The following is a 15,360-nucleotide window of genomic DNA, read 5'->3' on the forward strand; positions in this document are numbered from 1 at the left end:
GAAAAGAGCTACATCAGTTCAGTCCATTTACCTGGAAGCGCCACTGGAACAGAACCATCAGAACCACAGAAAATCCAACCCAGAATCTCTAGTATCGGACCTAGAACCCACAAACAGCAACACCATGTAGACCTCCACTGGAAGCTTAAAGTGCTAGATCCATACATGCGTGGAACCTTAGGAGACCATCATTATAGGCATGTGAAAGAACCAGGGAGTCGGACCCACCTAGAATCCTCATAACTAAACATTGCATCAGGACCGGAACCCATATCTGTAGGGTTAGACCCATAAGAACATGGATCAGAACCAATTCTGGAACCTTTACCTGAAACTATTCTAAAGCAGGAATGGAGAACCCTTTAGAACCCTGGAACGTCCCAGCTAACCTGGGTACTGCTCAGCTTTTATGGGGTGGATCTCCATCAGATGGGTCGGTACCGATCAGAAGTCGGAGGACCGCTTTCACACCCGTAGTATGATGATTATTATTATAGTTAAGAATAATTATTATTTATGTGACTCCGGGTCAGGTAAGCCCTACCTGAGCGGTTAATAACCCGCCCGTTCCAGGCTAACACACCCACCTGTCAGACTGAGTCCACCCACCCGAACCCATCCGAGGGACGGGTTCGGGGGTGGGTCAGCAGCTGCCCCCTGACCCGGAGTGGCCGTCCGCTGGCTGTTACTGACAGTCGGTGTAGGAAGCCAGCAGCTAGCCGTTAGCAGCTAGCCGTTAGCCGCTAGCAGTTAGCCGCTCCGCCCCGTTCACTTCACACTTAGCATTAGCTTCTTTAGCTTGATTAGCATTAGCTCGGCGGCTGTTCGTCCTGCTCTGCAGGCTGATGACAGCGGGACAGGGAGCACGGACAGCGGCCTCAGTCCCCGGGTAAGTGCAGCTTGGCGGCGGGTGGAGAACAGAAACGGTCTGCTTACTGATTTGATGCGGTTCTCCTTTTCCTCTCCAGCTTTCAGCCAACTTAGAGCGACGTGTTCAACAGCGAACTTATCCGACAGATAACATCTGCGTCAGGGGTCTGCCGTGAGCAGCTGCTCCGTGGAAACATTCCCGTGGGCCGTGGCAGGGAAACACGCCGTTTAGGCGCAGATAATCGGGGAAAAATCAAACTTGAAGCGGTCGCTCCGTCATGGAGGCCATGTTTGGGAGCGACCGAAGCACCGCCTGTCAGCACCGGCAGGAGAAGTAGATCCCAAAAAACAGCCCCTGTAGCTTCATCGGGTGGGCGGTCAGCCCTGAATCCAGCACCGGGAGAAAGGGAGCTTTACACCGGATCGTGGCCCGGCAGAGTGTCGGTGTTGCTCGGCTCTCTTGTTGACCGGTTTCGTTTGTTTGTGTTGTGTAAAAAGTGTGTGTGACCCCGCGGAGGGATCTGCTGGAGGGTTGCTCCTGTGAAGCGGCTCCTGTCATCAGACCCGAGAAACCCGGAGCGGATCAGAAGCGGTGGATCCGGACTGCTGTAAACACAACACCGGAACTGGCCAGATCCCCGCAGAGAGAACACGCTGAGTGCTCCCCGGTGGTTTGGCCAAATGTAGCCTTTTGTTCTCCACATGTTCTGGTTCCTGATTATCAGTCTAAGAGATGGTGTTAAAATTATCTCTACTAATGATCTCATGGTTCTCTGTGGTCCATGTTCTGCTGATGGTACCTGGTCAGTACTTACACTGCAAAAAGGGAACTAAAAGTAAAATGGTCTTGAAATGAGTGTATTTGTCCTTTATTTGAGCTGTTAAATAAGATTATCTGCCAATGGAATGAGTATGTTTACCCCTAAAATAAGATAATTAAATATATTACACTTGAAATAAGATGATGGAGACGATTGTCCCTATTTTAAGTCCAAAAACCTCATTCCACTGGCAAATAATCCTATTTACCTGCTCAAATCGAGGACAAATACACTCATTTCAAGCTCCTAAGAAGAACTCTGGCCTTGTTATGTTCAGATACATCAGTGGTTCTCAATGTTTTCCTTTGAAGAAGGAAAGATTTTCAGGTCCCCAACAAAATGGGTCATCATTTACCCAGAATCCCTCTAATATCACATTGCCCTCTTACATAGGATATTTGGGTTTCTTAAGCTGTAAGCCATAATCAGCGATATTAAAACAATAAAAAGCTTGCGATATTTCAGTTGATTTGTAATGAATCCAGAATGTATGACATTTCATGTTTTTTAATTGCATCACAGAAAATAAAGAACTTTATCACAATATTCTAATTTTCTGAGACAGTCCTGTATTCTTCAGTGATGGTATCAAGGCGTTGTTTGTTTGTACCTGTAACGCTTTATCAGCTGGTTCTGCTCTTCTTTTTACATCTCTCTTTTGGTGAAGAAGCACATTGAGGATGTATCGTTCTCTCCCTTTCCTCTCCTCTTTTTCTTTCACCTTTTAGTGTCCAACATGAAATATATTAATAAAGCTTCTTGCACGTATAAATCAAGCGGAGCAATATGGCGAATGCAGTAAGGCTCCACTTGTAAAAGTCAAATCTGTTGGGCTCTTTTTGGCATTAAGACAACGATTCTTATTTCCACATTGACATACAAGACACTATGAAAAAAACAGATCTGGCGAAAGATCCGGGTCACAAGAACCCAAATGGATCAGGAGTTGAAAATAATACTAGACGATATTTACCTTTTTATATTAAAGGTTTTAATGGTCAATCTAAAGGCAGTTTCAAAGAACAAACTGGACTAGGTTCTCTAGACGGGATGTTGTTTGTTGAAACTTCTTTTCTCAGAGTTTTCTTTCAGTTTGAGGAGGTCCGGGTAAACTCAGCCATATCAGCAGAACCTTTGCAGAGTGGATCAACCAGTTGGTGGAACCATCAGTACCAGCTGGTGGAGGACCTTCAGCCTGCCAGCCGACCCTTGGTGCTCTGATGGCCACTTGTTCAACTTCTAAAACTACATAACTAAAAATGGGTTTCTAACCAAACAGCTGATGATCCACGGCCCAAACAAGAACATTCTGGTGCCTCTCTGGTTTTATTCACCTTTAACATGTTAGATTCAGATAACCTTAAATAAAAAGACCAGCATTAAGTCTTTAAAGTCGAGCAGGAAGACGAGGAGGTCCAAGGGTTCAGGTAAACTCCACCCCACCATCCGTCACTGTAAAGGAGCTGACCCTGGAAGCTTTGGTCCCCATCCAGGAGGAAGAGCAGTGGACGCTGAAGACCTGCCGGCTTCTCAGCTCTCTGTTCCCTCCATCTGCGGGGGCCAGCTTATTTTCAGCTTCCTGTCTGGAGCAGAGCAGCCGGTGGGTCACCAGACGCTGCCAGGAGCGACAGAGATATGACCGGTCCGGTTCTGAGGCGGAGGACGAGGAAGACGGTCCACTGGAACTCCTCCTGATGGTGTGGCAGGTTGCAAAGATGGTGATTCTGTAGTCCCTGTGGAGGCAACCGCAGATCAGAACAACAGCCCCTAAATCTAGTGCACCTTAATGGACCAGTACAACGTTGAACATTACATCTTATTTAGGGCCTCCTCTGCAACAAGTTCTACTGGAGGTGGCAGGAACTGCTAGAGATGTCTATGTTCTCCCCACACAGCTGCTGTAACGATGTTCCAGTGCATGGACACGATGAAGGTCAGGAATCCAGGTCAACATGCGGCTGGGAGGACCAGGGGAACTCCCAACCTAATTAACTTGGGTTTCTTCCCTTCACAGAACATATTCACTGTTATGTTCATAGATTCATAGACTCTGTTTTTGTGATTGATGTGTTTGTTGGCTTCCAGTTTTCAGTTCATGGACTTGTGTATGAAGCCTTTGCTGCTCAGCTTCACCTGGATTCTCTGCTGCAGGGACGTCAAACCTCCTCGAGGGCCGGTGTAGGAACCCGGTCTGCTCGGGGCCCCGCGCCTCCTGATGACGTCACAATATGGCAACTCCACTCAAACAAACTACATTGTGCCTGCGGTCTCTATTTGTAACAAATCAATTTTATTTAGTTAATTTACGGTGATCGTTTGGCCAAATACCTATAACACCTTAAAACACATCCCATTATTGTAATAGGGACACATAAAAGTAATGCAAACTACTTTTTCCAATGTAATAAATGTATTTATATAAATCATTGACTATGTAACTATACATGCCCTTTTTTATGTTTCCCTTTTAAAATGTTGAAAGTATTAACAAATAATTTATTTTACAGATTACAGGAAATGTGTATATCTTTTTCTCACATTTGTAAAAAAAACGTACTGTATATTAATTAAATAACTGTAAGATCAAGAAAATAAAAGTAAAACATTATTTGATTTATCTTAAAGGTATTGTGGAAAATTTTCTCTTGCACAACAGCATCCCACCTCTGCTCAGAGGGATTGGTTTAAAGCAGGAGTTCCCAAACTTTTTTAGCCGCGCACCGCCCTTCCATGTCCCAGCTGGGTTAACACACCCCCAAGATTATATGTATATATATATATATAAAACGGTTGCAGTTACAACACAAACGTCGTAACAAAGCTTCTAAATCTGAATCTGACGCACAATTTATGCCGCAAAATACAAACACGAGCGCGCGTATTTTATGTCACCGCACGTTTCCAGCCAGAACGCGCGGTGCCGTAAAAAACACGCGGTCTGAATTAAATGTTTCCTCTGGTGACGTAAACGACGTAAAGTCAGGAGACAGAAAGAGACATTTTCGTGTTAATTATGTATCGTTCCGTTATGACATCCAAGCACCAGACTGAGGTTTTGCTGCTAACACTTTATTTTAGGACGAACAGGACGGGACAGCTTTCACTCCACCGGTCCCCCGAATCACGACTCCTCTCCCCGGAAGTCACACGTTTCTTCCGGTATGACCCCAAAGCGATCTGATTTAAAGCAACAGTAAGTGTGCAACAGCATTTAGCAATAAAGTCTAATAAGGATCATTACAATACATTTTTATTTATTGATTAAATTAACAGTTTTTTGAGCTTTACAAAAGAAATGCTTATTTACACATCTTAATTGTGTGTGGGGGGAAAAAATCACGGTCAGGTGCCATTACAGTTTTCGCCTCGCGCACCCCCTAGTGGCAGCTCGCGCGCACCACACTTTGGGAAACCCTTGATTAAAGAATCTCCCAAATACAAGGCTTTTCTAATAAATAACACAACTCAGGTATTTGGTCAAAAAACCGACAGTGTCAGACGATTACCGTAAAATGTATTTGTTACAAATAGAGACCGCGGGCGCAATGTAGTTTGTTTGAGTGGAGTTGCCATACTGTGACGTCATCTGGAGGCTAAAGATAATGGGGAATTTCTTCACGTCCATGTTTACAAACCGCAATCCCGCTCTACAAGTAAGTTATCCGGACCAATCACAATGTTTTGCGTAATCGTGCAAACGTTAAACCAATCATGTATAGTGACGTCATCAGAAGGCGCAGGGCCCCGAGCTGATCTGGTACATAGACCTGCAGCTTTTATATGTGTCCCTTGTCCAACACACTTCAGTCAAAAAATCTGTGCTCATAAGACGGGCCTTCAGAGGTAAGCAGGAGCAGGCCGGTACTAATATCTACACTAACTAGAACCTCCTAATGAACCGGTACTAAACCACAGTCCCTTACCTTCACCAAAGATACCAGATAAAACCTTCTCCAGGACCGGCAAACCCTTTAGATGCTCCATAATACAGCAATCCTTTAAAATGTCTCATTGGGGACCACAAACCATCTAAACCACCTTAGCATCCAGTAAAACCCAATCTCAATGATCCACCTGAGCAGTCGTGCCAGGAGCTCGGAACACTTGCTGAGTTTCTCCTCCTGCCTGGTGACGCTGGCTCCGCCCTCGCTGCGATCCGGCCAATAGAACGCTGAGATGCTGTCAATGAGAAGGAGAGCCACACTGGGCCGAGAAGATAACGTGGTCTCCAGGAAATGAAAAGTGAGGAGGAGCTGGGAGGAGGAGCAACAGTGGACCACCAGGAGGCGAGAAAGACAGGAACGTAGTGCTGCATCATTTGACCTGGCTGATGTCAAACTTGTGGAAACACCTGGAGACAAAGAAACTGTCTTATTCAGTTATGTAGCTTTGAAGCATCCAAAATCCTGGACGTGTTATTGGTTTCACCTGCGTTCAGTCGGTTGTCAAGGATGCTGACCAGCCGGAACATGTCCAGACTGTAGTCAGTGTCCACAAAGACAACGTCCACCTCTAGACCGCCAGCCGCCACTGGCAATACACACCGACACAGAAGGTGGTAGAGTAGCTCTGTCTTACCTGTAAAATACCAGAACAGAGTTCTCAGGTGGGTCTGAGGAACCTTCCCGCGGAACTAATGGAAAACTCACCTGTCCCCTCCGGACCATACAACTCCACCACCTCACCTGCCAGAGTCAAACACAACTGCTTTCAAAAACAACCAGCCAGCTTGACAGCTTGTAGCAGCCATCGGAGGAAGTGGGTGGAGTTCCTTACCATGGTCAGGTCCTCCATCATCAGCAAACAACCGAGGCTCAATGTCCTTCAGGCAGCGACGTGCCTCCAGGCGGGCAAACAGCTGCAGAGACACAAGATTCTGATTCTGAACCAACTGACACTATTAACATAGACGTAGACTGTACCAGGTAAATCTGTTATTAACACCAGGACATAGACTGTACCAGGTAAATCTGTTAACACCAGAACGTAGACAGTTTCAAGTAAATCTGTTTTAAACACTAGAACGCAGAGAACAGATGTTATCTGTTAACACCAGGATGTAGACTATACCAGGTAAATCTGTTATTAACACCAGGACATAGACTGTACCAGGTAAATCTGTTATTAACACCAGGACGTAGATTGTACCAGGTAAGTCTGTTATTAACATCAGGACATAGACTGTACCAGGTAAGTCTGTTATTAACACCAGGACGTAGATTGTACCAGGTAAGTCTGTTATTAACACTAGAACGCAGAGAATAGATGTTATCTGTTAACACCAGGATGTAGACCGTACCAGGTAAATCTGTTATTAACATCAGGACGTAGACGGTACCAGGTAAATCTGTTATTAACATCAGGAAATTGAATGTACCAGGTAAGTCTGTTAACACCAGGACGTAGACTATACCAGCTAAGTCTGTTATTACCACCAGGATGTAGACCGTACCAGGTAAATCCGTTATTACCACCAGGATGTAGACTGTACCTGGTAAATCTGTTATTAACATCAGGACGTTGACTGTACCAGGTAAGTCTGTTAACACCTTGAAGTAGACTATACCAGCTAAGTCTGTTATTACCACCAGGACGTAGACTGTACCAGGTAAGTCTGTTAACACCTTGAAGTAGACTATACCAGCTAAGTCTGTTATTAACATCAGGACGTTGACTGTACCAGGTAAGTCTGTTAACACCTTGAAGTAGACTATACCAGCTAAGTCTGTTATTACCACCAGGACGTAGACTGTACCAGGTAAATCTGTTATTAACATCAGGACGTAAGTCTGTTATTAATATAAGGACGTAGGCTGTACCAGGTAAATCTGTTATTAACACCAGGACGTAGACTGTACCAGCTAAGTCTGTTATTACCTCCAGGACGTAGACTGTACCAGGTAAATCTGTTAACACCAGAACGTAGACAGTTTTGAGTAAATCTGTTTTTAACACTAGAACACAGAGAACAGATGTTATTTGTTAACACCAGGACGTAGACTGTACCAGGTAAATCTGTTATTAACATCAGGATCTGATTGGCCACTACTGTGGTCACCCTGGATCTGATAGGTTGGCTCCTAATTTTTGAACCAGGATAAGTACAATGCACCTATTAATCACAGTGGAAAGCTCACGTGTGATGCAGATCTAGGTTCAGATAGGGATTAAGAGAAGTTATTATAACTACATTTGAAACAAACAGACCAGATTTCTGGTCAGCTACAATTCTTTTGAGATTTGTGGGTCGCATATTCCAGTACGTCAGACCTCCCGCTTTGTGTTGCGTTAAACTTGCTGCACTACTAATTACACGGAGAAAGTAGAACGGGTCAACCAAAACTTCTGTTCTGGCTGAAGTATCTTGTCGATTGGTAAGAACATTTATTCCGTTGTATACTTTGTCTATGAATGTTTCAATGCGTCATTCAGTCCCAAAAGCCATTAGCCGCAGGCTAGCTGCTTGGTCAGTTTGGTCCGTGAAGACATAATTCATGAAGTGAAGAAAAGTGAAGTTTTCTCAGTAATCGCTGATGAGACCAAAGACTTAAAAAAGAAGGAGCAGATTTCACTGGTTCTTCGTTATTACTACAACGGAGCAGTGCATGAAAGCTTTGTTGACTTTCAACAAGCAACCAAGTTAGATGCAGAAGGACTTAAGGACAGAATAGTCCACTGTTTGGAAAGATATGGACTTGAGTACAGAACCAACCTTGTTGGACAATGCTACGATGGAGCGTCTGTAAAGAGTAGGCAGCATTCTGGAGTGGCAGCGAGAATAAAAGCTGAAGCAATGCAGTCTATGTACACTGTAATGCCCATTGCTTTAAGCTGGTACTGGTAGATGCTGTGAAGGCAGTCCCAGAAGCAGACTGCTTTTTTCCCTTGATGCAGAAGACAAATGTTTACATGTCTGGTTCCTATGTTCATCAGAAGTGGCAGGATACACAAAAAGAAACATATGGAGGCTCAGTGATACCAGATGGGCATGTCGATATGTGGCCTGCAAAAATCTCATGGAGCGTTTACCAGCTGTACTTCATGTTCCTCATAGTATAGCTGAGGAAAATGTGGGAGAAAGATCTATTGATGCCAGAGGTTTACTGTATCAGTTAGACCTAAGCTTTGTTAGTCTTACTGCAACTTTCTGAAGGCTACTTGAGGCTGCAAAGCTGCTTTCAGACACCCTTTAGTCTCCTTCACTTGACCTCGGTATGGCAGTGGACTTGGTGAATGCTCTAAAGACTCTTTGGGAGTACAGAAGTGAATTTACTGATGTTCTGTGGAAAGATATAGTTAATGCTGCCACACAGTGTAAAATAGTTACTGAAAATGCTGAAACCGTCAATCCCAAAAAGTACCTTCAAGACTTGGTGGGTCTGTCATTGTATCTACACTTGGTCAGCACACATGCAAAACAGGAGGCAAGGATACTTTTAGCATGAGAGTCTTCTACCCTGGTGTGGACGCAATGATTGGAGAGATGATAGACGTTTCTCCAAAGAAAGCTGTGACATCGTGAGAGGATTCAAGCCATGGATCCAAAAAGCTTGACTTTTCTTCAAGAGGATCCAATGTGTCACTTAGCAGAAATTTATGAGAGTGATGTTGAAGATCTCAGTCATGAACTCCACAAGACAAGGAGGCTTTTGGAAAGAGAGCAACAAGCGGGAATGAAGCCCTTTTCAACTGAGCCTCACAAGGATATTTATCATCTCTGTAAGATAGCAATGACACTACCAGTCAGTACAGCAGCATGTGAGAGAAGCTTCTTCTCTGAAACGAATCAAGAACCATTTGTGCTCTACGATGTCTAATGGTACAATAAGTAATCTGGGTGTTCTTAACAATGAAGCTAGAAGAGAAAAGTCACTTGGCATGGATCGGATCATCCTACGTTTTTCTACCAATCATCACAACAGGAGAATCAATCTGTTTTAAATAAATAATGCTTTGCTTTTTTGTTCATTAAGCATAGGTGCCTAAACCATATTTTGGCTTTATGTTGCAATGTCAATAAAAAAAAGCGCTTCTTCTTCCTATCATTTTTTTCTTGCTTTCCAAAACTTTCAAATATGACTCAGTCAATCATACCATGAGGCTAAAGATGTGCAAGATAGATAAATGGTTTACTCCTGTATTAATAGTGCATGTGTAAGAAAGATAAATCCATAACCTGTTTGTGAAATATTTCATACACAAGCACTGTCACAACAGAGATGTCTTGGTTACTGCAAGGAAATTATTACATTTTTATTGGTTCATGCCACAGTTAGGTGTGGTTTTTGACTAATATCTGTTTCTGAACTTTAAATAAAGAACATTTGTGTCAACGTTTGACTTATTTTGTGTATATATATTTTCTGAACCTGCTCATTCCTGTTAGGTGCCATGAAGCAGGAAGGTGAGGCTTGTCTATATAACTTTTCTGGCCATCTTTCTCCAGCTTTATGCTCCATGTTGGCCGTCCCGGTAAAATGTTCTGGCTGCTGATGGATTGTTAATGCCGCGCCAGGCATTAACAATAATCTCTGTCTCCGGCATAAAGCGCCTTTCTCTGAAAGGGGAAACCTTAAAGAGGCGCGCTGAGCCGCTAACTGACGCTCCCTCCTTTACTTTGAAAAGCCTACAGAGACAGTTCCGGTGGTAAACTCCAGGGATTTGCACCGTCAACCTCATCAGTTGGAGGCTATTTCCATCACAGCTGACATCGCAGACTCCCCCTCAGCCTCAAGCTCACCTGCCCACGTCACAAGCTCACCTGAGTGCCGCTCTCAGCCATCTCTCCACGACCTTCTTCTTCTTCTTCTTCTTCTTCTTCCTCTTTATTTGGCGGATTACAAATAACTCACAGGTGCATACTGCCCCCTGCTGTACAGGAGTGTGTAGCTTAATGTGTTCTACATACTGTATTCTATTTTTTTAATTTTGTATTATGTAAAATAAAAACAACGCTTTATTAATTACCCTATTTTGTATTATGTAAAATAAAAACAACGCTTTATTAATTACCTTCAATAAGCACCGTAAAAATGTAACCCTTGTTCATTGCCTGTTTGTCAGTTTTTGTAGAGGAGCTGAGCAGCTCCTTCAGTGACAGGCTTAGACATTCTGCCTGTAAAAAGGAGCGCTACTGCAGGTCATTCATTCCTGCTGCTATCACATTATATAATACTGCACTATAACTGTAATAACTAATGTGCAATAATCTATTTAATACCCTGTGCGATAATCCTGAAGAAGTGACTTCTGCTGCTATCACCACGTGAATATATGTCAATACATACACACACACATATACATATATATATATATATATATATATATATATATATATATATATATACAGTGGGGAGAACAAGTATTTGATACACTGTTGATTTTCCAGGTTTCCCCACTTGCAAAGCTTGAAGAAGACTGTAATTTTTATCATAGGTACTCTTCAACTGTGAGTGATGGAATCTAAAACAAAAATCCAGAAAAATACAATGTATGATTTTTAAATAATTAATTTCTATTTTATTGTGTGAAATAAGTATTTGATACACCAGAAAAATGAAACTTAATATTTGGTACAGAATCCTTTGTTTGCAATTACAGAGATCAGACGTTTCCTGTAGTTCTTGACCAGGTTTGCACACACTGCAGCAGGGATTTTGGCCCACTCCTCCATACAGATCTCCTCCAGAGCCTTCAGGTTTCGGGGCTGTCGCTGGGCCACACGGACTTTAAGCTCCCTCCAAAGATTTTCTATTGGATTCAGGTCTGGAGACTGGCTAGGCCACTCCAGGACCTTAAGATGTTTCCTACGGAGCCACTCTTTAGTTGCCATGGCTGTGTGTTTTGGGCCGTTATCATGCTGGAAGACCCAGCCACGACCCATCTTCATCTTACTGAGGGAAGGAGGTTGTTGGCCAAAATTTCACGATACATAGCCCCATCCATCCTTCCCACAATACGGTGCAGTCGTCCTGTCCCCTTTGCAGAAAAGCATCCCCAAAGAATGATGTTTCCACCACTATGCTTCACGGTTGGATGGTGTTCTTGGGGTTGTACTCATCATTCCTCTTCCTCCAAACATGACGAGTGGAATTTAAACCAAAAAGTTCTATTTTTGTCTCATCAGACCATATGACCTTCTCCCATTCCTCCTCTGGATCATTCAGATGGTCATTTGCAAACATCAGACGGGCTTTGACATGCGTTGGCTTGAGGAAGGGCACCTTGCGTGCACTGCAGGATTTTAATCCTTGACGGCGTAGAGTGTTACTGATTGTTTTCTTTGAGACTGTGGTCCCAGCTCTACTCAGGTCACTGACCAGGTCCTGCCGTGTATTTCTGGGCTCATTCCTCACCTTCCTCAACATCAATGTGAGATCTTGCATGGCGCCCCAGACCGAGGGAGATTTTCCGTTATTTTGTATTTCTTCCATTTTTGAATAATTGCACCAACTGTTGTTGCCTTCTCACCAAGCTGCTTGCCTATTGTCCTGTAGCTCATCCCAGCCTTGTGCAGGTCTACAATTTTATCCCTGATGTCCTTACACAGCTTTCTGGTCTTGGGCATTGTGGAGATGCTGGAGTCTGATTGATTGAGTGTGTGGACAGGTGTCTTTTATACAGGTAACAAGTTCAAACAGGTGCAGTCAATACAGGTAATGAGTGGAGAACAGGAGGGCTTCTTAAAGAAGAACTGACATGTCTGTGAGAGCCAAAATTCTTACTGGTTGTTAGATGATCAAATACTTATTTCACACAATAAAATGGAAATTGATTATTTAAAAATCATACATTGTATTTTTCTGGATTTTTGTTTTAGATTCTATCACTCACAGTTGAAGAGTACCTATGATAAAAATTACAGTCTTCTTCAAGCTTTGCAAGTGGGGAAACTGGAAATCAACCAGTGTATCAATACTTGCTGGGCCACACGGAGTCCCCACTGTATATATATATATATATATACACTGTATATGTGTATATAACTGTGAATGTACATATGACATAATCTGCCTACTCCGATTTCTTTTGTATTTTTATTCTTATTTTTTCTCATTTTCTTTTTGATCCATCCATCCATCCATCCATTTTCCAAACCGCTTTATCCCTCATGGGGTCGCGGGGGTTGCTGGTGCCTATCTCCAGCGTTCACTGGGCGAGAGGCGGGGTTCACCTGGACAGGTCGCCAGTCTGTCGCAGGGCAACACAGAGAGACAAACAGGACAAACAACCATTCACACACAAACTCACACCTAAGGACAATTAGAGAAGCCAATTAACCTAACAGTCATGTTTTTGGACTGTGGGAGGAAGCCGGAGTACCCGGAGAGAACCCACGCATGCACAGGGAGAACATGCAAACTCCATGCAGAAAGACCCAGGGGTGTACTCGAACCCAGGACCTTCTTGCTGCAAGGCAACAGCGCTACCCACTGCGCCACTGTGCAGCCCTTCTTTTTTTTTTTTTTTTTTTTTTTTTTTTTTTTGGATCCACTGCATATAACTGATGCACTTTCTCCTACTTTTGGCACCTTCTTCTGACTATTGATTGACCAATCTCCAACGTGAGATCAATAAAGCCTGTCTTATCTTATCTTTTCAGTTCATGCCTTCGTTATGTGTAATGTAAACTGTAATGTGAACCGGAGTAGCCAAAGAAATTTTCGCTACGGTACCACGCAGTGATAAATATTCTATATACTATTCAATTTCCTCCCCTATCCCCGGTCTGTCCCTAATATAATCCTCCATCTGTCCCTGTCTCCCTAGTTACGTCCCTCCTCTCTCCTTCAGTTGCACATTTATAGTTCATCAAAAACATGATCACATTTTCTTTTCCTACACAACCCCTCACAGAGTAGCATTGAGTCCTCTTCCCTAGTATAAACAAAAACTCATTAAAGCAGGTTTTGATCGACTCTTATTCTAGTCAAAATGACCTCTTCCCTTCTGCTTCTTTTCGAAATAATTTCTTTAATATTATATATTATAGATCCCTGAATTATTTATAAGCTTAATCTTTTCTCATCTTCAAACCATCTTTTTTGTCATATCTCTATTTCTTTCCTTTTAATTATTGATTTACCTTACCCTGGAATCTGAACCATAATCTGCTTTCCTAAAGCCTTTTTATCTTATCTGCTGTTTCTTTTCTTTCACCCCTTCATGCTGGTACCCAACAGAATGTCTGTTCCACACCTAAATAACCTGAATAAACTCTAAGAGTTTCCTTTTGAGTGAATATTTTCCGTCACTGCTTTTGAATCTGTGCATATCCCACCTGTCCGGTCTAACCTCCTCCAATTATTGCTGCTGTGTACAGACAGAAGGTCTATTAATCTTTTACAGATACGTATATTAATGTGATTGAACTTGATTTTGTAAAGTGCCTTGAGATGACATGTTTCATGAATTGGCGCTATATAAATAAAATTGAATTGAAATAAACTTGGGAATATATTTCCCTTTGGATTCTTTGAACCATCTGTATAGATTTAAAATAACAGACTATAATACAGTTGTCTAATACATAAGCTAGTTTTAAACTAAAACGTTGTTATGTTTCCATTCTCTTTTAATTTCATGTACTTTCATGTCAACTTTTTGTTTCTAGAAACACACCATGGTGGCACTAACTAGGTTATTAGAGAATGTTTTATCTTCTAACTCTTGTTTTTGCCCTTTCACTTCCTGTCCATCCAACGCGTTTCTCTTACATTTAGAGTAACAGTTCTTTAATATGCTGGTTGTTGGATTTTCTACTTTCAATTCTTATCCAGTATGAAAGTGAAATTGTCTCTTTTCTCCAGGAGTCTCCAGAACCACTGATCTCTATAATACACTGGAATGCTTATTTTACCAAAAACTGAAGTCACTGGCCGCCATCTTGCTACTCCCTACTCTCCCAGAATCCCACAGGATTTGGTTGCAACAACAAGCAGTTTTTCTGGCTGAGTGAAAACGTTTCACAGGTAATTCTACAGTCAGTGGATGTACTAACACTATCAACTACTAGGAAATTAGTGCTGAAATATTTTACATGTTATTCATATTAAATATATATATATATATATATATCTATATATATATATAATATCTATATATATAATATATATATAATATATCTATCTATTTGTAAATATGTGTTTTTGTCTATTGTTATTTATATATTTTATAATGTACATATATAAACTCTATATTTAAATAACTAAAATGCAAAATATGTCAGCACTGACTTTTTTCATTACTTGATCGTTTTTAAACATAACATAAAGTATATGACTTTGACATTTTAAAGGTTTTAAGCCCCCCCTGAACATGAGAAAATCCCCGTTATTCGATGCTGTAGCGCACATATTCCCTAGTTACTGGGGGAAATAGGGAGTACCAATATGGCGGCTGGTGGCTTCACAGCGACTCGTTCTAACAGCAGCTATTAGCACTCCAGTGGATAATAGAGCTCAGTGACTATAACCCCGCCTGTCAGCTTGACTGTGACATCACTTCCGTCCGACAGGACGTGGCTTTTCACAATAAAAGTCGTAGTTGACAGGAAAGGTGAAGGCCCGGACCCAGCGTCCAGGTCTGGATCGGTCCTGCAGGCTGGACCGGACCCGTGGTTCTGATCCCCACCTTTTGGGAAAAAACATTTATTCACTTGAAGAACCTG

At 42.4% G+C, this 15,360-nt stretch overlaps 2 protein-coding genes across 2 annotated transcripts in view; both read right to left on the reverse strand.

Moving 5' to 3' along the window:
* LOC105921862 (histone-lysine N-methyltransferase 2D) overlaps nt 1-1,148 on the reverse strand; it is a 63,825-nt gene extending 62,677 nt beyond the window's left edge. The window contains exon 1 of the mRNA XM_036130162.1: nt 937-1,148. The gene's annotated coding sequence lies outside the window, so the exon portion shown is untranslated. The remainder of the gene's footprint in view (nt 1-936) is intronic.
* Nucleotides 1,149-2,659: 1,511 nt separating this feature from the next.
* Nucleotides 2,660-10,508, reverse strand: LOC105921863 (X-ray repair complementing defective repair in Chinese hamster cells 2). The gene is made up of 6 exons (XM_036130160.1): nt 10,453-10,508; nt 6,468-6,549; nt 6,341-6,376; nt 6,120-6,269; nt 5,766-6,042; nt 2,660-3,424 (listed from the first exon to the last, which is right to left on the reverse strand). The coding sequence occupies exons 1-6, from the start codon at nt 10,471-10,473 to the stop codon at nt 3,115-3,117; spliced, it is 876 nt and encodes a 291-aa protein (XP_035986053.1). The 5' UTR covers nt 10,474-10,508; the 3' UTR covers nt 2,660-3,114.
* Between the last annotated feature and the right edge of the window lie 4,852 nt (nt 10,509-15,360).

Source organism: Fundulus heteroclitus, unplaced genomic scaffold (assembly GCF_011125445.2).
Source record: "Fundulus heteroclitus isolate FHET01 unplaced genomic scaffold, MU-UCD_Fhet_4.1 scaffold_285, whole genome shotgun sequence".
NCBI lineage: Eukaryota > Metazoa > Chordata > Actinopteri > Cyprinodontiformes > Fundulidae > Fundulus > Fundulus heteroclitus.